Source organism: Oncorhynchus mykiss, chromosome 14 (assembly GCF_013265735.2).
Source record: "Oncorhynchus mykiss isolate Arlee chromosome 14, USDA_OmykA_1.1, whole genome shotgun sequence".
Taxonomy (NCBI): Eukaryota; Metazoa; Chordata; class Actinopteri; order Salmoniformes; family Salmonidae; genus Oncorhynchus; species Oncorhynchus mykiss.
Genome location: NC_048578.1, coordinates 10,899,475 through 10,922,648, shown reverse-complemented (window position 1 = coordinate 10,922,648; position 23,174 = coordinate 10,899,475). Strand labels below are relative to the sequence as shown.

General features: G+C 44.6%; 2 protein-coding genes across 2 annotated transcripts; both read left to right on the top strand.

Annotated features, from left to right (window-relative positions):
* Positions 1-740: 740 nt before the first annotated feature.
* On the top strand, positions 741-4,263 carry LOC110488778 (acidic fibroblast growth factor intracellular-binding protein B). Its single transcript, XM_021561150.2, has 11 exons — positions 741-1,136; positions 1,318-1,402; positions 1,502-1,700; positions 1,783-1,909; positions 2,086-2,186; positions 2,274-2,407; positions 2,569-2,677; positions 2,885-2,948; positions 3,235-3,321; positions 3,468-3,565; positions 3,927-4,263. Exons 2-11 carry the CDS (start codon positions 1,318-1,320, stop codon positions 3,994-3,996), a joined length of 1,074 nt encoding a protein of 357 aa, XP_021416825.1. The 5' UTR covers positions 741-1,136; the 3' UTR covers positions 3,997-4,263.
* Positions 4,264-5,634: 1,371 nt separating this feature from the next.
* On the top strand, positions 5,635-22,354 carry LOC110488777 (EGF-containing fibulin-like extracellular matrix protein 2). The gene is made up of 11 exons (XM_021561149.2): positions 5,635-5,867; positions 15,950-16,185; positions 16,517-16,565; positions 16,695-16,907; positions 17,212-17,334; positions 17,783-17,899; positions 18,018-18,137; positions 18,324-18,443; positions 18,632-18,758; positions 19,660-19,855; positions 20,122-22,354. Exons 2-11 carry the CDS (start codon positions 16,096-16,098, stop codon positions 20,281-20,283), a joined length of 1,317 nt encoding a protein of 438 aa, XP_021416824.1. The 5' UTR covers positions 5,635-5,867; positions 15,950-16,095; the 3' UTR covers positions 20,284-22,354.
* Positions 22,355-23,174: the final 820 nt, after the last annotated feature.

The window sequence follows — 23,174 nt, the reverse complement described above, 5'->3', positions numbered from 1 at the left end:
GTGTGCTTGTTTTGAGATCAAAGCAAGAGCTGCATGTACCTGTGCACATTTTGTTCATATCCTTTGCTAGTTAGTGACTTATTAGCCCAGTTATATATCATTTGTAGTCAGCAATGAGCACAAAACATGTACATTTCTGTCTTAAAGAGGCAGTGTTGTATTTTGAGACAGGCTTGAATAAGCCAATAGGCAGAGGGTAGAATCATTTGTCTGATTCTCTGTAATAATGGTATGTGAATAATGTATTTTAGTTTATAAAGTGGTTTCTTGCATCAAACAACACAAACATTTTCAGTCACCTCCTTGTCTGAAGGACAAGTGGATAAAGGTTAATGTCAAGCCCTGCATGTTTTTTTTTCTCTCAAAAGTCTCATGGATTGTAGCCCTACATTGAATGCCACACATTGGCTGCTACTGTAGGCTGAATGATAGAACAGCTATTTCCATGTTAAACTGTTATGGGATGCATTTTCTCCATAGTTTATTATTTTAGGCCACTCTGTTAGGCCTATATTGTGATCAAAAAAACACAGTAGCCTACTTGGCCACTGTTAAAACTGTAATTTAAAGTGGGTACAGCCTCAGGGTTCACAGTAAACGTGCGCTGGAAGTTGCACAGAATTTTCACAACGTTCAAGTTTGCTCTCAGCAGACCTAACATTTGCTCAGTGACGTTTTTTGAGGGAACATTGAAGGGATGTACACTATAGTTCCTTTGGGGGCGGCAATGCACATATTGGATGCCAACCGACGTTAAACTCCACCGAAGAAGAAGAAGGACCTACGACTCCATCTGCGTGACAAAACACGGAAGTGCTCAGCTGTATGGAAGCAAGTCTGTTGTTGACAGGTCTTTTCTGTTGTTTTTTTTTAAAGGGCATCACTACAGCATTAGCAACGGATGGAAATGTCTCCTGTAGTAAATATATATTTTATATGAGGTTATTATCCGATATGTTTTTAGATACTAATTCATATTTCACCTGTTTTATCTTGGGTGATAATCGCTGGTCAACTCGCTAGCCACCTTAACCAACGTTCATTTACCAATTTTGGACAGCCTATGGATTATTACTCCTAGTTTTAAAAAACTTGCAGTATAACAATATAGAATATTGGAACTATAATTTAAAAGGGTAAGTATCTTCTTGTTTAGTCAGATAATGTATGTAACTTTAGTTAATATAATAAGTAGCTAGCTACCTTGACTTGATAACTTAGTACAGTAGTTATGGTTAATGATATTCCACAGGTATTGTGACAAGTTAAATGAAAACTTTGAAGCTTATTAAAACAAATTTTCTTGTTTCTGCATAGATGTCAGTTGAACTTGATGTGTTTGTGGTTAACACCACCATTATGGATGAGGAAGTCTATCAGCTATGGCTGGATGGCTACACAGGTTTGGGCCACAACATTAACCAACTCACACACATAGATATACTAGACACAGTCATCCATCAAAGTTATGAATCCTGTTACCTTTCTGCCCCATCCTCAGTGAATGATGCAGTGAAGGTTCGTATGGAGGGAGGGGTATTGGAGGGGTGTGAGGCCAGTGCTGAGGTTCTGCACAGTGACACCATGGACCAGTACAGAACCTTCCAGATGTGTGAGCGCCTTCTACACAGCCCTGTGAAGTTGGCCAATCAGTTGTTGTTCCAGATCCCACCTCATCGCCAGGTCATGCTCATAGAGAGGTGCTCTACCAACTCCTGATACACATCTTTATATCTTATCTTCCTCTGGCTTAAACATCACCTGTCTCTCCTCTGTGTAAAGGTACTATGCGTTCGATAGCGTGTTTGTGCGAGAGGTCCTTGGGAAGAAGCTCTCAAAGGGGACCAAGAAGGACCTTGATGACGTCAGTGCAAAGACTGGTGTCACACTGAAGAGCTGCAGGCGGCAGGTAGCAAAAACCTAAGACGGACTCTCCCAATAACAATGACTATATCTCTGACCTGTAACATTAGTGAAACTGTCTTGCCTGTACAGATTCTATGAGCTCTAGACCCTGCAATTTTAAGGCCAAATGTAACTGTTTTTCTACAAGTGGACTTCTGAACTATCACCTTTTTCTCCTAGTTTGATAACTTCAAGCGTGTATTCAAAGTTGTGGAGGAACTGAAGGGACCCCTGGTGGAGAACATTCGTCAGCACTTCCTTCTCTCTGACAAGCTGGCCAGGTAAGAGTAAAAAATAGTGGAATTTAAATCTTGTATCTATCTGTTTTTTTTATTTCTATAAAACTCCCCTGTGTCTCCTCTTCTCAGGGATTACGCTGCCATCGTTTTCTTTGCCAATAATCGCTTTGAGACAGGGAAGAAGAAGCTGCACTATCTTACATTCCAGGACTTTGCCTTCTGTGCAGGGCAGCTCATCAGCAACTGGACAGTGGGAGCATTGGGTGATTGCCTGGTCTATCAGATCTGCAGTTGTACAGTGCAATCAGTCCTGATTCCCTATGAGACCCGCATTATAATTGAAGTTCTGCAAACAATTATACGATCCCAGCACTGTAATATAATATGGCAACATCAGAGGTCTGAAGTAGTTTTGTCTTCTCAGATAACATGGTGGAAGACATGGACGTGGATCTTGAGAAGGAGTTCTTACAAGATCTAAAAGAACTGAAGATTTTAATCACTGACAGGGATCTGCTGGACCAGCACAAGAGGCATGAGAGTGTGGTTGATTTGTTATTGATCGCCTGATGTGTATGTTATTGATTTTTTTGTATTTTTTTTTAAGTTCCTGTCAAGAATTCACAAAGATTTTTATTTCTCTCCATATTATGTGTGTTCTATTATTATGAATGATAATATTTGGTAAGGTCCCTCATGCCCTTGCTCCTGTTTTCTCTCGTCCCCTCTGCTCCACTCAGTTTGGTGTGCACGGCTCTCCGGGGGAAGACCAAAGCATTTAATGAGATGGAAGCCAACTTCAAGGTGAGTGACAACACATGCTTGTGTTTATCCAACATGGCTGGACATCACCCAGTTTCATAGGTGATGTCCAGCCTACTACAACAATCTGTAAATCAGTCAATAGTAATTGTGGTAACCATGGTTATATGGGGTCAAATGTGCATGTACGTTGTCTAATTCAATCAGTTCACTTGAGTTTAATTATTTCTAAACTGCAGTATCAATTATTTCTAAACTGCAGTATCAAAAAGCTTTTCATTATTTGATAAATATTTGAAACAAACTCTTCTCTCTATTTTCGCCAAAGAATCTCTCCAGAGGCCTTGTCAACATTGCTGCCAAACTAACCAACACAAAAGAAGTCAGAGACTTCTTCATTGATCTGGTGGAAAAGGTACATTTATAAATCATTAGTAGTGTAGTAGTACATCTTTCGTCTCTATATTCAACACTGGCTCTGGGTTACGAGGCCAATAAGGTCTACAGACATTTCTGCTGCCCATGAGACTGATGTCATCTTTCCCCCTCCCTCCCTGCCAGTTCATTGAGCCGTGTCGGTCAGACAAATGGACAGCAGGAGACATGAGACTCTACCTCACTCACTACACTAACTCTGCACACGTACTCGACACATTCAAGTGAGTATAATATAATTGTTATGCATATTGTGCTGTCTGGCACTCATCAAGGTCACAGGCTGTTTTATGTTTTTCTTCATATTCACATCCCAGTTGTCACCAGTGGGTGTCACTGCATCTCTCTCCACGTTTCTTTAAACTATAGTTACCTTGTTTCTAGCGCAGCCATTCTGGAATGTAGTTAACGGTTTACACAACCCTGCACCACAGCACACTCAGCAAAGACATATTCATCAGACAACCATATTAAAACATAGGCCTCTCCTTAAAGTGAATTAACAAAGAATCGCTCCATATTAGGAACCTTGGCCAGTTCTCATAATGAGAATGTGTCTTCTTCTTTCTTCCTCCTCTCTCTCAGACACCAGGTAGTGTGGGACAGGTACATGGGAGTGATAAAAAGCTGCATCCTCAAAATGTACCATGACTGAGACGTAGACCTCGCTCAACTATCTGCTCAGAACTTTCTGTCCTCTTTTATATCGGAGTCATGTCTTCTTTCCCTCTTTCTGTCTGCAGTCATCATGTAAATCCTCCGCTCTCTGTCTGTCAGATGTCTTCCTCCTCTAATGCCAGTGCCCACATTTCTCCGTCCTTCATGCCGTTATGCAGTTCCCCCCCCCCCCCCCCCCCCCCCCTCTGTCTCTTCTGACGACCTACTTTGCGACGTCATCATGTATATCACCTCATTTTTATTGTAAATAAAGTCAACTTGATTTTATACCGACGGTGTCTCTGTGCTGATTGTATTGCAGATCTGTGAAGGAGATAAGGTGTGTATTTGGGCATATGTTGTGAGTGCTTGTTTGTGTTACAATGTCAGATGCAAATTTACTACGATTTAAAAACTGACGGCAGCTGCAGGTGTTGGGACCCTTTTGGTTTAATGTAACGCTTCGATCTTTCACAGTTTTAACATGCCAAGGAAGTGGTTAGAATCTCATACACCCCAGTATGGATGAATGAATATTGGTAATGACTATATTGGGAATGCATCTGCATAGTAAAAAAAAGCCTGAGTGGATTATGAAATGCTAAGACCGTAGTGAATTGTGTCTGTGTGTGGCCACTGGGGGTTGGGTAGCAGCAACGGGAGGGGGCGCAATTTGTCAGCTGGGGGAGGGTTGGGGATTTCTGACAGTGATGTCTCCTGTGACGACAGCTCTCCCCCCCCCCCCCCCCCCCCCCCCCCCCCCACACACACACACAAGCAACCCATGATTAGGTGTGTGTAATGACAATAATGACACTGCTCATTTCCTTGTCAACTAGGAATTTGAAATTATAACTAACAATTTAGACACTTCGATAATAATATTGTAAAAAGGATGAACGTATTTCTCTCTCTGTATACGGTAGTAGAGCTGTCCTGGAGTACACAGCTTTCATGTAATTGTTAGAAGAGATACTGTGTTGCCAAAGTAGTAGTACTGTAGTTACAACAAAACCGCTTGAAGAAATGGATGATTACTTCAGTCACTCTTTCCATGCTTTTACATATAAACATGTCTGTCTCTGTATATCATCCAGAAAGGACCTCCAGTTTAAATATTTATTGGTAGTTAGAAAAGCTAACCACTTTTCCAAGAGGGCTTGTCTCTTTCCCTCTCTCCTTCGCAATTTTTTTTGTCCACATTCCACCAACTTCTCTCCCAAGCTATAAATATCTGTCTGTGTCAGATTGGACGAGAGTGAAGGAAACTAAGTGGCTGTACAGAAAGAGAGAAAAAGATGGGGGAGGTAAGGATAGATAGATGGGGGGTGAGTGGGGGAGTGAGTTGTGAAGCTGTGGAGGGTGATTTGAAATGAAACCAGGTGCGTTGCGTGACCAGTGAGTGGGGGCACAGGGGGGAGGTGGGAGTATGTGTGAATCTATGCAAGTTGTTGTTCCGCCTGTGATTTGGACAGATTTGGAATTTGGGCCGCAGACCAGGAATTTGCATCCTGGGGGGTCAGGGAGGGGGGTCGTGGGAGGGTGGAGGATGGCAGTGCAGGGGGCCAGAGTGGGGGTAGAAATGGGCTGTCCTTCTCTCCTCTCTCCCTCTCTCTTTTTCTCTCTCCCTCCCCTGCATGCATTCAGCTGCTCCAGCTGTCGATCTCCCCACTCACTCTCTCAGGGCCATAGAGGCAGGAGCAGGACAGACAGAAGGACCACTTCAGCTCTTCATGCTCACAACACACCAGGGACTACCACCACCAGCAGACTAGAACAGCACATTGAGCACAGAGCAACAGGGACACAAACTAGGGACCTGAAGATAGCAAGAAGAAGAAGATTTCACACAGGAAAGAAGACTTGTCTGTGAGTTCACCATGTTTTACAATGACAGTGTGTGCAGGTTTGAAAGAGCGTTGTGTGTGTGTCTACGAGAGTGTTTGCGAGTGAGTAACCAAGTGTGTGTGTCACAAAGAAAAGGGGAAAAAAAGTGTGTAATGCCTCTGACCCTCTGTTTGCTCCTGGAGGGGGTGGACACGTCACAGTTAAACCATTCTCTCCTCTCAACCTCCACAGCTGCAGTTCAATCCTTACAAGAGCTGAGGTGGCAAGGCCCTGCGCTTGTGTATGTGTGTGTGTTAGAGAAAGAGGGAGAGAGGGAGGGAGGGAGGGACAGAGAGCATGTGTAATATAGTAGGTGTATTTGTTAATGGAAATGTATTACAAAACTCTCTTACAGATCCAGCTACTATTTCACAACTATTTAATGTCACAATCGCAAAGTCTATTAAAATCCCCTGCAAACCTTTTGCATGACAAATCCTGCCAGACAACATGGTCAGTTAAGAGAGAACCTTAAGTTCAGGATTTGTTTGTTGGAAAGTCTTCCATTAGTGTGAGGAAGAGCAGCCAGGCCTTCTTTACCATATGGTCACACTAAGACATCCACATCAAACTAGAGAGACAGGTGCACTAAACACACCCTGTATACACCCTCACTCCTATATACGCACACCATCACAGTGCAGGACACTGCCTTCCCACTCCGTTACATACGTACCACTTCTGTGCAGAGCAGGGCCCCATTTTGTCGCTTTGGTTATATACTCTTAATAACTAACGTTTGACAGAAAGAATAGTTTGTTCATAGGCCTGCATGAGGCTGGAATGACTACAGTGATTCAGGGGAAAGCGCAGAAGCATGCCAAGGAGGGCCAGAGAGTTGCACCCCAGAGGACCAAACTCCCCCCTCTGACCCACCCTGTGTCCATTATCTCCTGCCCTCGGCACGCCTCACCTCATCCATTTACTACAGCAATGTACTCCCCAGCAGACTGCCGCCCTGTGCTAATGGGACAACAGGCTAACTCCATAGGGAACTGTTATGTGTTTTTCTGCAGAGCTACTGTCCGGCAATATGAGAGAAATCTCCCATCACAGGAGTTCAGTGGTATCACATGTAAGAAGTTCTGGCCTCTGGGTGGCAGGTTCAGTGCAGCGAGGAGAGCAGAGCACAACTTGAGCCCACCGGGCCACCATGTTAGGGAGAGAGCAAATCCATGCGCTACTGAGCAGAACAGAACAAAGCTGGCTATGTACAGTATGCACATCTCAAGACAGGACCATCTCTGGTTGGCTCTCCCACGTGTGTGTGTGTAGATGTAGTTGTATGTGTGTATAACTGTGTGTGTGGTCTCGGTGTGTGCTTTGCCTAGTCCCCATGAGGTCATTTCTTTTTGACCCTGTGGATATTTTGCTTAGTCATTCTGCTGATGGTGTGGATTCAGGGAGAGTGATGCCTCCTGTTGCACGAGTTAACATACTACTGATGCCAGTAACATAAGTAAGCACCTGGGCCAATTAAAGACATCACATTGTCCCCCAAGAGTAGTTGAATTCCTTGTTCAAACCAAGTAAAGTTTCTAGACCCCTTGATTTTTCCACACATTTTTTACATTACTGCCTTATTCTAAAATGTATTAAATACAAAAAAAATCCACAGCAAGCTACACACAATCACTCATAATGACAAAGAGAAAACAGCTTTAAACAGAAATACCTTATTTTACATAAGAATTCAGACCCTTTGCTATGAGACTCGAAATTGAGCTCAGGTGCATCCTGTTTCCATTGATCATCATTGTGATGTTTCTACAACTTGATTGTAGTCCACCTGTGATAAATTCAATTGATTTTACATGATTTGGAAAGGCACACCTGTCTATATAAGGTCCCAGAGTTGACAGTGCATGTCAGAGCAAAAACCAAGCCATGAGGTCGAAGGAATTGTCCGTAGAGCTCCGAAACAGGATTGTGTCGAGGCACAGATCTGGTGAAGGGTACCAAGAAATGTCTGCAGCGTTGAAGGTCCCCAAGAATACAGTGGCCTCCATCATTCTTAAATGGAAGAAATTTGGAACCACCAAGACTCTTCCTAGTGCTGGCCGCCCGGGCAAACTGAGTAATCAGGGGTTAAGGGCGTTGGTCAGGGATGTGATCAAGAACCCGATGGTCACTCTGACAGGGCTCTAGAGTTCCTCTGTGGAGATGGGATAACCTTTCAGAAGGACAACCATCTCTGCAGGACTGAACTAATTAGGCCTTTATGAAAGAGTGGCCAGGCGGAAGCCACTCCTAGTAAAAGGCACATGACAGCCTGCTTGGAGTTTGCCAAAAGGCAAATAAAGACTCTCAGACTATGAGAAACAACATTCTCTGGTCTGATGAAATCAAGATGGAACTATTTGGCCTGAATGCCAAGCGTAACGTCTGGAGGAACCTGGCACCATCCCTACAGTGGAGCATGGTGGTTGAAGAATCATGCTGTGGAGAAACCTGGCACCATCCCTACAGTGGAGCATGGTGGTTGAAGAATCATGCTGTGGAGGAACCTGGCACCATCCCTACAGTGGAGCATGGTGGTTGAAGAATCATGCTGTGGAGAAACCTGGCACCATCCCTACAGTGGAGCATGGTGGTTGAAGAATCATGCTGTGGAGGAACCTGGCACCATCCCTACAGTGGAGCATGGGGGTGGAAGAATCATGCTGTGGAGAAACCTGGCACCATCCCTACAGTGGAGCATGATGGTTGAAGAATCATGCTGTGGAGAAACCTGGCACCATCCCTACAGTGGAGCATGGTGGTTGAAGAATCATGCTGTGGAGAAACCCGGCACCATCCCTACAGTGGAGCATGGTGGTTAAATTTAATTACATTTTTTACTATTTTCTACATTGTAGTATAATAGTGAAGACATCAAAACTATGAAATAACACACATGGAATCATGTCATAACCAAAAAATTGTTAAGCAAATCAAATATATTTTGTTATATTTGAGATTCTTCAAAGTAGTCACCCTTTGCCTTGATGACAGCTTTGCACACTCTTGGCATTCTCTCAACCAGCTTCATGCATTTCAATTAACAGGTGTGCCCTGTGAAAAGTTAAGTTGTGGAATTTCTTTCCTTCGTAATGATCACACCCTTTTTTCCCCCAGTTTTCCCTTAAAATGACATACCCAAATCTAACTGCCTGTAGCTCAGTACCTGAAGCAAGGACATGCATATTCTTGATACCATTTGAAAGGAAACACTTTGAAGTTTGTGGAAATAAACTAATGTTGGATAATGTATCACATTAGATCTGGTAAAAGGTCAAACAAAGAAAAAAAGTGTTTCTTTCTTATTTTTTGTTCCGTTATCTTTGAAATGAAAGAGGAAAGGTCACAATGTACTATTTCATGTTAGGCGCAATGTCGATTTTGGACACTAGATGGGAGCAGTGTATGTGCAAAGTTTTAGACTGATTCGATGAACCATTGCATTTCTGTTCAAAATGTTGTATCAAGTCTGCCCAAATGTGCCTAATTGGTTTATTGATACATTTTGAAGTTCATAACTGTGCACTCTCCTCAAACAATAGCATGATATAGCTACTGTAAATTGGACAGTGCAGTTAGATTAACAAGAATTTAAGCTTTCTGCCCATATCAGATTTATCTATGTCCTGGGAAATGTTCTTGTTACTTACAACCTCATGCTAATCACATTAGCCTACGTTAGCTCAACCATCCCGCGGGGTGACACCGATCCTGTAAAGGTTCATGCTTCTACACCTGCGTTGCTTGCAGTTGGGAGTTTTAGGCTGGGTTTCTGTACAGCACTTTGTGACATCAGCTGATGTAATAAGGGCTTTATAAATGAATTTGATTGATTGATTGATTGATTGATTTGAGCCAATCAGTTGTGTTGTGACAAGTTAAGGGTGGTATACAGAAGATAGCCCTATTTGGGAAAAGACCAAGTCCATTTTATGTCTCAAATAAGCAAAGAGCAACGATTTTAAGACATGAAGGTCAGCCAATGCAGAAAATGTCAAGAACTTTGAAAGTTTCTTCAAGTGCAGTTGCAAAAACCATCAAGCGCTGTGATGAAACTGTTTCTCATGAGGACCACCACAAGAAAGGAAGACTCAGAGTTACCAGTCTTAGAAATTGCAGCCAAAATAAATGCTTCACAGAGTTCAAGTAACAGACACATCGCAACATCAACTGTTCAGAGGAGACTGTGTGAATCAGGCCTTCATGGTCGAATTGCTGCAAAGAAACCAATACTAAAGGAGTGCTGCGTCAGATGGCCTGGCCTCCACAATCACCCGATTGGCTAGGCCAATCTGCAAATCCCGCAAAACACCAGTCTCAACTTCAACAGTGAAGAGACGACTCCTCCGGGATGCTAGCCTTCTAGGCAGAGTTCCTCTGTCCAGTGTCTGTGTTTTTTGGCCAATAAAAATAAAATATTAAGATGGGCAAGTCTGAGATTTGGCTTTTTCTTAGCTACTCTGCCTTTTTCTTTGCGACTCCGGCATCCCGGAGTCGCCTCTTCAATGTTGACGTTGAGACTGGTGTTTTGCGGGTACTATTTAATGAAGCTGCCAGTTGAGAACTTGTGAGGTATCTGTTTCTCAAATTAAACACTATAATGTACTTGTCCTCTTGCTCAGTTGTGCACAGGGGCCTCCCACTCCTCTTTCTATTCTGGTTAGAGCCGGTTTGCGCTATACTGTGAAGGGAATAGTACACAGCGTTGGCAATTTCTCGCATGGAATAACCTTCATTTCTCAGAACAAGAATAGACTGATTAGTTTCAGAAGAAAGGTCTTTGTTTCTGGCCATTTTGAGCCTGTAATCAAACCCCAAAATGCTGATGCTCCAGATACTCAACTAGACTGAAGAAGGACAGTTTTATTGCTTCTTTAATCAGAACAACAGTTTCCAGCTGTGCTAACATAATTGCGAAATCATTTTCTAATGATCAATTAGCCTTTTAAAATGGTAACCTGGATTAGCTAACACAACGTGCCATTGGAACACAGTGATGGTTGCTGATAATGGGCCTCTGTACGCCTATTTAGATATTTCATAAAAAATCTGCTGTTTCCAGCTACAACAGTCATTTACAACATTAACAATGTCTACACTTTATTTCTGATCACTTTGATGTTATTTTAATGGACAAGAAATGTGCTCTTCTTTCAAAAACAAGGACGTTTCTAAGTGACCCCAAACTTTTGAACGGTAGTGTATACACAGTGCCAGTCAAAAGTTTGGACATACCTATTCATTCAAGGGTTTTTCTTTATTTTTACTATTTTCTACATTGTGGAATAATAGTGAAGACATTAAAACTATGAAATAACACGCATGGAGTCATGTAGTAACCAAAAAAGTGTTATTTTTAATATGTTTTATATTTTAGATTAATCAATATAGCCATCCTTTGCCTTGATGACAGCTTTGCACACTTGGCATTTTCTCAACCAGGTTCACTTGGAATGCTTTTCCAACCGTCTTGAAGTTTGCACATATGCTGAGCACTTGTTGGCTGCTTTTCCTTCACTCTGCGGTCCAACTCATCCCAAACCATCTCAATTGGGTTGAGGACGGATGATTGTGGAGGCCAGGTCATCTGATGCAGCAATACATCACTCTCCTTCTTGGCCAAATAGCCAACTACACAGCCTGGAGGTGTGTTGAATCATTGGCCTGTTGTAAAACAAATGATAGTCCCACTAAGCGCAAACCAGATTGGATGGCGTATTGCTAGCCATGCTGGTTAATTGTGCATTGAATTCTAATTAAGTCAATGACAGTGTGACCAGCAAAGCACATCACACCACCTACTCCATACTTCACGGTGGGAACTACACACGTGGAGATCATCCGTTCACCCACTCGGCGTCTCTCACAAAAACCCGGCAGTTAGAACCAAAATCCTCAAATTTAGACCCATCAGACCAAAGGATAGATTTCCACCGGTCTAATGTCCATTGCTTGTGTTTCTTGGCCCAAAGCAAGTCTCTTCTTAGCATTTATTTGGGCTGCAATTTCTGAGGCTGGTAACGCTAATTAACTTGTCCTCTGCAGCCTTTCCTGTGGCGGTCCTCATGAGAGCAAGTTTAATCATCGGGCTTGAATATTTTTGCGACCGCACGACTGCACTTTTTCCGCATTGACTGACCTTCATGTCTTAAGGTAATGATGGACTGTCATTTCTCGCTTATTTGAGCTGTTTTTGCCCCATAATATGGACTTGGTCTTTTACCAAATAGGGTTATCTTCTGTATACCACCCCTAACTTGTCACAACACAACTGATTGGCTCAAACGCATTAAAAAGCAAAGAAATTGCATCACAATTCCAGTGGATCAGAAGTTTACATACACTAAGTTGACTGTGCATTTAAACAGCTAGGAAAATTCCAGAAAATTATGTCATGGCTTTAGAAGCTTCTTATAGGCTAATTATAGGCTAATAGACATAATTTGAGTTAATTGGAGGTGTAACTGTGGATGTATATCAAGGACTGCCTTCAAACTCAGTGCCTCTTTGCTTGACATCATGGGAAAATCAAAATTAATCAGCCAAGACCTAAGAAAAAAAAATTGTAGACCTCCACAAGTCTGGTTCATCCTAGAGAGCCATTTCCAAATGCCTGAAGGTACCACGTTCATCTGTACAAACAATAGTCACAAGTATAAACACCATGGGACCACGCAACCGTCAAACGACTCAGGAAGGAGACGTGTTCTGTCTCCTAGAGATGAACGTACTGTGGTGCGAAAAGTGCAAATCAATCCCAGAACAACAGCAAAGGACCTTGTGAAGATGCTGGAGGAAATAGGTACAAAATGATCTATATCCACAGTAAAATAGTCCTATATCGACATTACCTGAAAGGCCACTCAGCAAGGAAGAAGCCACTGCTCCAAAACTGCCATAAAAAAACAGACTATGGTTTGCAACTGCACATGTGGACAAAGATTGTACTTTTTGGAGAAATGTACTCTGGTCTGATGAAACAAAAATAGAACTGTTTGGCCATAATGACCATTGTTATGTTTGGAGGAAAAAGGGGTAGGCTTGCAAACCGAAGAACACCATCCCAACCGTGAAGCACGGGGGTGGCAGCATCATGCTGTGGGGGTGCTTTGCTGCAGGCGGGACTGGTGCACTTCACAAAATAGATGGCGTCATGAGAGAGGAAAATTATGTGGATATATTGAAGCAACATCTCAAGACATCAGTCAGGAAGTTAAAGCTTGGTTGCAAATGGGTCTTCCAAGTGGACAATGATCAAGCATACTTCCAAAGTTGTGGCAAAATGGCTTAAGGACAACAAAGCCACGTTATTGGAGTGGCCATCACAAAGCCCTGACCTTAATCATATAGAAAATGTGTGGGCAGTACTGAAAAAGTGTGTGCGAGCAAGGAGGCCTACAAACCTGACTCCGTTACACCAGCTCTGTCAGGAGGAATGTGGAAGGCTACCTGAAACGTTTGACACAAGTTAAACAATTTAAAGGCAATGCTACCAAATACTAATTGAGTGTATGTAAACTTCTGACCCACTGGGAATGTGATGAAAGAAATAAAAGCTGAAATAAATCATTCTATCTACTATTATTCTGACATTTCACATTCTTAAAATGAAGTGGTGATCCTAACTGACCTAGACAGGGAATTTTTACAAGGATTCAATGTCATGAATTGTGAAAAACTGAGTTTAAATGTATTTGGCTAAGGTGTATGTAAACTTCCGACTTCAACTTTATGTATATTTCTGTGAAAAATGGTAAACTACGTGGTTCTACACTTCTGTTAAATGGCAAGTTTGTCACGCTACCCATTTTCCTTTAGTCATACAACTGTAATTCCATTTCAATGACAGTCAAGGAAATCATATATTTCTTCAACAACGCTTGTCTTTACCAGAACCACAAACAATGAACAGACCAGTGGTTGACCTGTGGAGGGCTGTCAGAGTGACGAACCATCCGCCCACTCAGAGACCAGAGGCTGTAGGGTTGGCAGCAGCTGTCCTACATGAACCATGGGGGGCTTTCCCAGAACCTGATACTCTGGGAAACACTGATAGTAGGGTATCCCTACTGGGAACTGCAGCCCACATCCTTGCCACGGGCATTCCAGAGGTCCAAACACCACTTGGTGCTCACTGGTCAGCGGTGGCGGGGCAGTACATACCCACGTCTCCCTGCTGCCCACAGTCCTGGGTGACTGAGTGGACTCTGGCGGACAGTTTTTGTTTTTTGGTGGTTTTAGGTCAGATCCCCCCCGCCCTGGCTGTAAGAGTACCACAGTGTCTACACAAGGATTCTGACGTGTCCTCATATCGGGGCTGTATATAAGTGTCCTCCTGCTTATGATGCAGACAGATGATATGACGCAAGGCCCACTATAAGACTTTTGTGAGTGTATGAAAGATTGTGAAGTTGTGTGACAAGTGCATTGTGTGTGTACTGAGTGGGTACTTGTCCTGGGAACTTAGTGGAACATCTGCTGTTGGTTTTGGTGCTTCAGAGCGAAGGTAAGGCTACATTTGGAGTGTGATGTAAGACAGTATTTACGCACGTCACTCTGTGGCTTCTTTTTTGTTAATTAGCATAATAGCCAACACACTCGGCATGAGGTTTGTGTGTGTGTGGGTGTGTGCATGTACAGTAGATGTGGCTAGGTACTTCTCTGTTTCGGCAGTTATGGGCCGCCTAGCTGTGTGGAGGAGAACCTATTTTTGTTCACGTGAGTGACTCTTGAAATGGGTCCTTTGTGATGTAATGTGATTGGTGGATTCGATCAAATATTTAAAGTGTGTGCGTGTGTGTACACGTATAAAGAAAGCAGTGATTATAGCTTTCCCCTTTATCTATTCTGTCTGGAGCCTCTGCTGACAGTTTTGCACGAACAACGGTTACTGAGAAATGGGGAGCTGGAATTGAGGATTTATTTGTCTAGGTACATGTTCTACTTAAACAGCTGTGCTTCCTCGTGCCAAGAACATTACATGGAGGATGGTTGGGTTCTCCTGAAATGGGCAGCAAAGCCCTGTCTGTATACTTCTCCACCTCCATATGCAGTACTTCAGTGATTAATAACACTAGCCATGATGATGAATGAAGCCAGGCTCAGATAAAGACAACAATGGATTATGTGGTACTAGTAACAGTGATGTAGATGGATGAACAGAGCAGATACCTGTCTGAGAGCCTGCAGCGTCTGGGAGAACGGAAAGTAATGTCTTGAAATTGACAGATAATATCCTGAGATTTTGGACCTCTTACAGGGTTACTGTGTTTAGTGGCCCACTCTGGTATACTGCAGGTTCAGCCTCCACAAGTTTTCAATGTGAAGTCCCAGCGGGCTTTTTTTGTGTGTGTGTGTGTGTGTGTGTGTGTGTGTGTGTGTGTGTGTGTGTGTGTGTGTGTGTGTGTGTGTGTGTGTGTGTGTGTGTGTGTGTGTGTGTGTGTGTGTGTGTGTGTGTGTGTGTGTGTGTGTGTGTGTGTGTGTGTGTGTGTGTGTGTGTGTGTGTGTGTGTGTGTGTGTGCGTGCGCGTGCGCGTGCGTGCGTGTTCCTAGTCCCAGTTACAGTGGGGCTGTCTAGGGAAATGGATGGCTGTGTGTGTAGAGCTATAATGAAAGCATTTCCTTGCTGTTGACTTTATTTTTAGCTGATGGATGGAGTACACCCTTATATTTATCTTTCACCGGCAGGGGGAGACGTACTTCCTCTCCATTATACTGGCGTGGATTCAGGGGGAAAGATGTTTGATTAGCAAATAATGTCACATGTCACTTGTTTGACCTGACTTCTGCTCTGTGTCTGGGCCTGGCTTTAGAAAAGATGTCAACACACAGCTCAGTGTTTTGAGAAGTTTATGAGGTGGATGATTTACCACTCAGGTTGCTGAGTCTATCTCTCTCTTTCTGAAGTGTTCTCAACCCAGGTCAATGAGTCGCCAGAGTATCTAACTCTGAGTGACTTCCACTACGACACAACTCATATACTCTCTCTCTCTCTCTCTCTCTCTCTCTGTCACTCTCTCTCTCCCCTTTCTGTCTCTCTTTCTGTCTCTCTTTCCCTCTCTACAGATACCACTGAACTGCTCTGAGCACCACAACAGGTCGGAAGCTTCTTTCATCCTGACCTGAGGCGCCGTTACCTGTGTGACCCGCCGGCTGTGCCAGTGTGTGTTAACACGTGTGGTCCTGTTCTATCTGCCAGTCAGTACGTGAGCATGCGGGGCGTGTGTGTGTCCATCCTGTGTGTGTCTGTGATCCTCCGCAGTGCTATTTCACAGCCACCTACAGAAAGTGACACCTACACGGTAAGGATGGGTATTTCGGCGTGCAAACCAGGACTCTCGTTCTCTCACTCTCTCAATCCCTCTCTCCTACCTTGCTATCTTTTCGTCCCCCTCCCACCATGTACCAGACTCATGATTTGACCCCTTTTTGTACTGCAGCTGCTCTTCTCTTTTCAGTTGACCTCCGCTGACCTGTTCTCTGTGCTCATGACTATGTGTCATCATCTCCTCCTCCCTCTCATCCTATTGGTGTGACAGTGGACAGCCATGATTTAAAGTGCATATAATAGCTGTACATGAAAGGTTATTTGGATGATACAGTACATGAGACTCTCTCTCCTGCTATCTGTAGGAATGCACAGATGGGTATCAATGGGACTCCCAGACTCAGCACTGCAAAGGTAAAGGCTCTCGCTTATCCTCATGTCCCCATGTCCGTGTCCTGAGTGAGAGCATTACAACTTGAAACCACTCCTGTCTTTCAGTCCTTTTCCTTCAGCCTCTCGCTGTCTCTCCCTCTCTCCCGTCAGACATAAACGAGTGTGAGACCATTCCGGAGGCCTGTAAGGGTGAGATGAAGTGCTTCAACCACTACGGGGGCTACCTGTGCCTCCCCCGCTCTGCCTCAGTCATCCCAGCCCAGGACCCCCCCAGCCAGCCTGGGACCAACCTGGAGAGCACTGCCAGAGAGCCCTTCAACCCCTGTCCTCTGGGCTACGAACCCCAGGGAGACAGCTGTGTGGGTGAGTACCGGCTGGAGGATGAGACAGGGGAGGGATAATGTGTGTGTGTACGTGGATAGCTGGTACTGGAATGTGTAGATTTCACGAGGACAGCTGCTCTTAGTTTTATGGGACGGAGAGTGGTGAAAGAGCTGTTTGTCCGGTTGTCCTTGGGGTCGGGGTGGTAGGTGTTGTTGATGGGGAATGCATGAGACAGGAATAACAATTCAGCAATGTGGGGAATTCTCAGCTGTTGGTGCATCAAATGTATTAACTTACTATGTTACTTAAAACGGTGTGTCTCATTGCCATATGACACACACAGATGTGAATGAGTGTGAGAGAGATGAACACGACTGCCAGCCCAGCCAGCAGTGCATCAACACACCTGGAGCCTTTACCTGCCAGTGTCCTGATGGTTACCGCAAGGTTGGCACCGAGTGCATTGGTAGGTCAAACTATACTCTTAAAAAGGGTTCTATAAAAGGGTTCTTCGGCTGTCCCTGTAGGAACTCTTTTGGGTTCCACCTAGAACCCTCTGGGGAAATGGTTCTACCTGGAACCAGAACGGGTTCTTCAAATGGTTATCCTATGGGGACAGCCAAATAACCCTTTTAGGTTCTAGATAGCACCATTCTTTCTAAGAATGTATAGCACTCTCCATAGGACTCTCTCTAACCAGCCTACCCCTTGGCCTGAGTCACACCAACTCACTGTTTGTGGTCTCACTGCATTGTTGTGGTTCAGCTTAGTCATTGTAGCATGTTATTTGACCTCTATTTAACCAGGCAAGTCCTTGGATCAAATTGTCCTTTACCATAACAACCTGGTTGGTCAAAGCAATCTCCTTTCTCTGGAACTGTTTCTGAATTCTCTCCTTCCATCTGTGCTGTTAGATATTGATGAGTGCAGATACAGGTACTGTCAGCATCGCTGTGTCAACGTCCCCGGCTCCTTCTCCTGTCAGTGTGAACCAGGCTTCCAGCTGGCCGGCAACAACCGCTCCTGTATTGGTGAGGCATGGTCAAACTAATAGCTACAACCGGACAAAAGTACAGAGTCCCACACTATCCAGACTGATGTTAGAATGTGTATATACTGATAGACTTCTCCCTTTCCTCCTCCTTCCAGATGTGAATGAGTGTGACATGGGCGCCCCCTGTCAGCAGAGGTGTTATAACACCTACGGTACCTTCCTCTGTCGCTGTGACCAGGGCTACGAGTTGGGGCCTGACGGCTTCGCCTGCAATGGTGAGAGGATCTGTCTGTCTGTCTGTCTGTCTCTATAGTGCCATTAAAATCACAGTGCTACGATCTACGAAACCATCTATTTCTTTCTTGCATTATTTAAAAGCTCTCTGTCTGTTTCCTTGGTTAAAACAGCTGCGCTATGATCTGAAACGCTGTTCCCCTCCCTCTCCCTCCTGCGTTCTGCAGACGTAGACGAGTGCAGCTACTCCAGTTACCTGTGCCAGTTCCAGTGTGTCAATGAACCCGGGAAGTTCTCCTGTCAGTGCCCAGAAGGCTACCAGCTGCTGGGCACCCGACTATGTCAGGGTAAGCACTCTCTCCATCTGTTCTCCTTTTGCCCGTCTTTCACTTCAACGTCAGCTAATTGTACCTGTGTTCTTTCGTTGTCCTCGTTAGTGGACAACTTGATTCTATTCTATTAATTTAGATTCTGTGTCCTATTGTATTCGAACCTTCCCTTTCCCCAACCTGTTCTCTATCCCTCTCCCCCCCAGATATAAATGAGTGTGAGACCGGAGAGCACCAGTGTACTACAGGACAGACCTGTGTGAATATCCACGGTGCCTATCAGTGTGTGGACACCAACCTCTGTCAGGACCCTTACATCCAAATAACTGACAAGTGAGTGAACATTTATTAAAACACACTCGCTCGCTCGCTCACACACACACACACACACACACACACACACACACACACACACACACACACACACATCTTTCCCCCATTATCAACCTCTGTCCATATCATCAGCCTCGCTCTGCATGGAGCACAGCTCACATTATTTCTAAGATTGCTCCAATTACTTTTTCCATATTTCTGTCCAATTCTGTGCCCTTTTCAGTTTAACGTGTTCCAGTACAATTAGAACGCTGTTAGAAGAGGGAAACAAGTGTTAAATTGATAACAGGTGTGGACAGTGGTGTATTTCCCTCAACTTGTTTTGGCTCTATGAAAATGTTTCAGAAAATTACTTGGGGAAATGGCCACTGTTCAAATACAGTTGTATGTAATCCGTCTTGGTTTGAGGATAGTTCGCCAGTGCTCCTTCTGTATTGCAATATACCCCTCTAGTGGTTGAGTTATGAACTACTCTTTTGAACATTTTATCTAGAGGCATGAGCATTTCAGAGGACATATTCATCACTAAATATACAATATTGATGAACAAATATTCTGTTTTAATTTCAATGAAACGGAATCAAAAGTGAATCATTAAGCCATCTAGTTCATGATGTCAAATTTCAGGAAGTGACTTCCACTATGACAAAACTCATATACAGTCTCTCTCTCTCACTCACTCACTCACTCACTCACTCACTCACTCACTCACTCACTCACTCACTCACTCACTCACATACTCACTCACTCACTCACTCACTCACTCACTCACTCACTCACTCACTCACTCACTCAGAGAGAGAGACTGTATATGAGTTTTGTCATAGTGGAAGTCACTTCCTGAAATTTGACAATTTGAGTAAAAACTCAAAACTGCTACTTTTCTCTCCTGTGTGTCTAGTCGTTGTGTTTGTCCTGTGACCAAGCCAGCCTGTCGAGACCTACCCTTCTCTATCGTCCACCGCTACATGAGCATCACGTCGGAACGCTCCGTCCCCTCAGACATCTTTCAGATCCAGGCCACCAGCGTCTACCCTGGAGCCTACAACACCTTCCGTATCCGCTCTGGAGACGACAACGGAGACTTCTATATCAGAGTGAGCACAGATATAGTGTAACAACCCTTGTATAGCACCAGCCTGAGTCACCCTCCCATCCACTTTGTGAATATATGATGATAGACTAGTGAATTTCTGATGACAGTGGAGGTCTAGAAACGTATTGTATTGCAGTTTTGAGACCTTGCATCATAACAACACTTAGAAGACTAGGAGAAATATGTCAAACAAACCCCCACTTTTTCTGCCTAATGTAGTGTGACTGACTCTGACTAACCTCACTATCATCTCTGTGTCTCCCTCAGCAAATCAACAACATCAGCGCCATGTTGGTTTTAGCCCGGGCCGTGACAGGACCCCTGGAGTACACATTGGACCTGGAGATGGTGTCAGTCAATCCCCTCCTGAGCTACCAGACCAGTTCGGCCCTGCGACTGTCCATCTACGTAGGGCCTCATGCCTTCTAGGGGAAGGGGAGAGAGACAGAAAGAGGGGGTGGGGGGGGGGGGGAAGACACAGTATAGACACAAGAGAGGAAAAACAGGAAACACAGAACAATCTAGAATTGAAAGGGGTCAGAAACAGAACAGTCAGATAATGTAACATGATGTCCAAGGTAACTCTGTCAAATCCCAATCATTTGGGAAAGCTAAGATAGAGTGAGATAAAAACACATTCATAAGAAAGGAATACTGCATCAATAACGTATAACTGATAAATATGAATACTACGAAGTAGTATTGATATACTGTACATGTTTGCTCCCTGCCTCCTAGAGTATCATTCTCAACCGCTCCACGTTGCCCATTACCCTAGTCACCTTTGGTACCAACCAAACACCCTCCAATTGAAGATCTAGAGAGAACCAAAAAAACGTATTACGTTATCATTGTATCATAATCATTCTCATCCCGACTCTGTCGTTCCCTTGCTTTGAACAGACTCATTATCACTCCTATGTTTTCGTGCTATTCCCATTCCTTTATGACAGTTTCCCTTATCATCCATGGACACGACTCAATAACCACTCAGATCAAACCTCTTCATCCGCCCTGTCGCTCCCGCATCCATCCCGCTCCTGAATCATACCTAGTCCTGGTGCTGAAGCTCTGACTCACTCACACACCGTTTGTAGCTTTGTAACATTACAGAAAGCTGTATCAGAAAGCTGATACAAAATAAAACGATATACATTTAAATCACGTGTTAACCATAGCTTTTTGTGCATATTATTTCACCATGTCACCCTTCTTAATATAGTCCCATTTCTCTCCTACTTCTTCAACTCCTGTTTCTCCTTTTCCTTCAACCAGTATGTCCTAATTTCCCCCACAGCGTGCTATGGTCGTAGCCAGTTGACCTTTCTGAATGTATCCCCCCAGGTCCACTGTGCTCCAGTGCCAGTGGCACTCTGTCTTTCCACAGCTGCAGAACATGCCTGGGCTTCTTGTGTGACAACCACTGGAAAAGATCTCTTGAACAATGAGAGAAGGCAGAAGGTCTCGCTAGAGAAATCAGCTGGATTATACGGGTCAATATTCACTTAAGACTCATTAGCCTTAATATGTGGGGCATAACAAGGTGACCTGCTCTGCAGTGGCATACTGATGGAACAGCCACAGCCTCTCCCCTGGGTGACTAAAGCCATATTGCTTGGGTAGTGATTCTTCTCCAGTCCACAAAAAAAAACAGGGGAAAGCCCTAATGCACCGTCCATCGCCTCCGCTGCTGCTCACTCTGCCCAGCCAGCCTCCACCTTGACACACACACACACACACACACACACACACACACACACACACACACACACACACACACACACACACACACACACACACACACACACACACACACACACACACACACACACACACTCCCCTCCCCTCCCCTCCCCTCTATCCTCAGCTCAATGGTGATGACTCATACGCCACACAGTCTTACGTAATCAGGCCCAGAGTGAAGTCTGTAGCCAGTACAGCCACAAGGAGCCGAGGGTGTAGTCTGTAGCTAGTACAGAGACAAGGAGCCGAGGGTGTAGTCTGTAGCTAGTACAGACACAAGGAGCCGAGGGTGTAGTCTGTAGCTAGTACAGACACAAGGAGCCGAGAGTGAAGTCTGTAGCCAGTACAGACACAAGGAGCAGAGGGTGAAGTCTGTAGCCAGTACAGACACAAGGAGCCGAGGGTGTAGTCTGTAGCCAGTACAGACACAAGGAGCAGAGGGTGAAGTCTGTAGCCAGTACAGACACAAGGAGCCGAGGGTGTAGTCTGTAGCCAGTACAGACACAAGGAGCCGAGGGTGAAGTCTGTAGCCAGTACAGACACAAGGAGCCGAGGGTGTAGTCTGTAGCCAGTACAGACACAAGGAGCCGAGGGTGTAGTCTGTAGCCAGTACAGCCACAAGGGGGCAGTGTGACACACAGCTCTCTCTCCCAGGCTGAGACCGGAATAGTAACAACCCGAGGTGATGGAATCTGCTGGTTTTGTAACCTGACTACTGAACCTGCCTTCCCTCTCCCTATCAGTGAACTCCTAGGCTTGAGAGATGCAGAAGCAATGTGAAGTGTACACAAGTATGTGGATTTTTCAGCCACAGCCGTTGCTGACCGGTGTATAATATCGAGCACACAGCCATGCAATCTCCTTAGACTAACATTGGCAGTATAATTGCCTTACTGAGGAGCTCAGTGATGTGGGATGCCACCTTTCCAACAAGTCAGTTTGTCAAATTTCTGCCCTGCTAGAGCTGCCCTGGTCAACTGTAAGTGCTGTCATTGTGAAGTGGAAACGTCCAGGAGCAACAACGGCTTAGCCGCAAAGTGGTATGCCACACAAGCTCACAGAACAGGACTGCCGAGTGCTGAAGCGCGAAGCCCATAAAAATCATCTGTCCTCGGTTGCAACACTCACTACAGAGTTCCAAACTGCCTCTGGAAGCAACGTCAGCACAACAACTGTTCATCGGGAACTTCATGAAATGGGTTTCATGGCCGAGCAGCTGCTCACAAGCCTAAGATCACCATGCGTAATGCCAAGCGTCAGCTGGAGTGGTGTAAAGCTCGTCGCCATTGGACTCTGGACCAGTGGAAACGTGTTCTCTGGAGTGATGAATCATGCTTCACCATCTGGCAGTCCGACAGATGAATCTGGGTTTAGCAGATGCCAGGGGAACGCTATCTACCCCAATGCATAGTGCCAACTGTAAAGTTTGGTGGAGTAGGTATAACAGTCTGGGAGCCAGGCCTAATCGCCCAACGTCAGTACCCGGCTTCACTAATGCTCTTGTGGCTGAATGGAAGCAAGTCCCCGCAGCAATGTTCCAAAACCTAGTGGAATGTCTTCCCAGAAGAGTGGAGGCT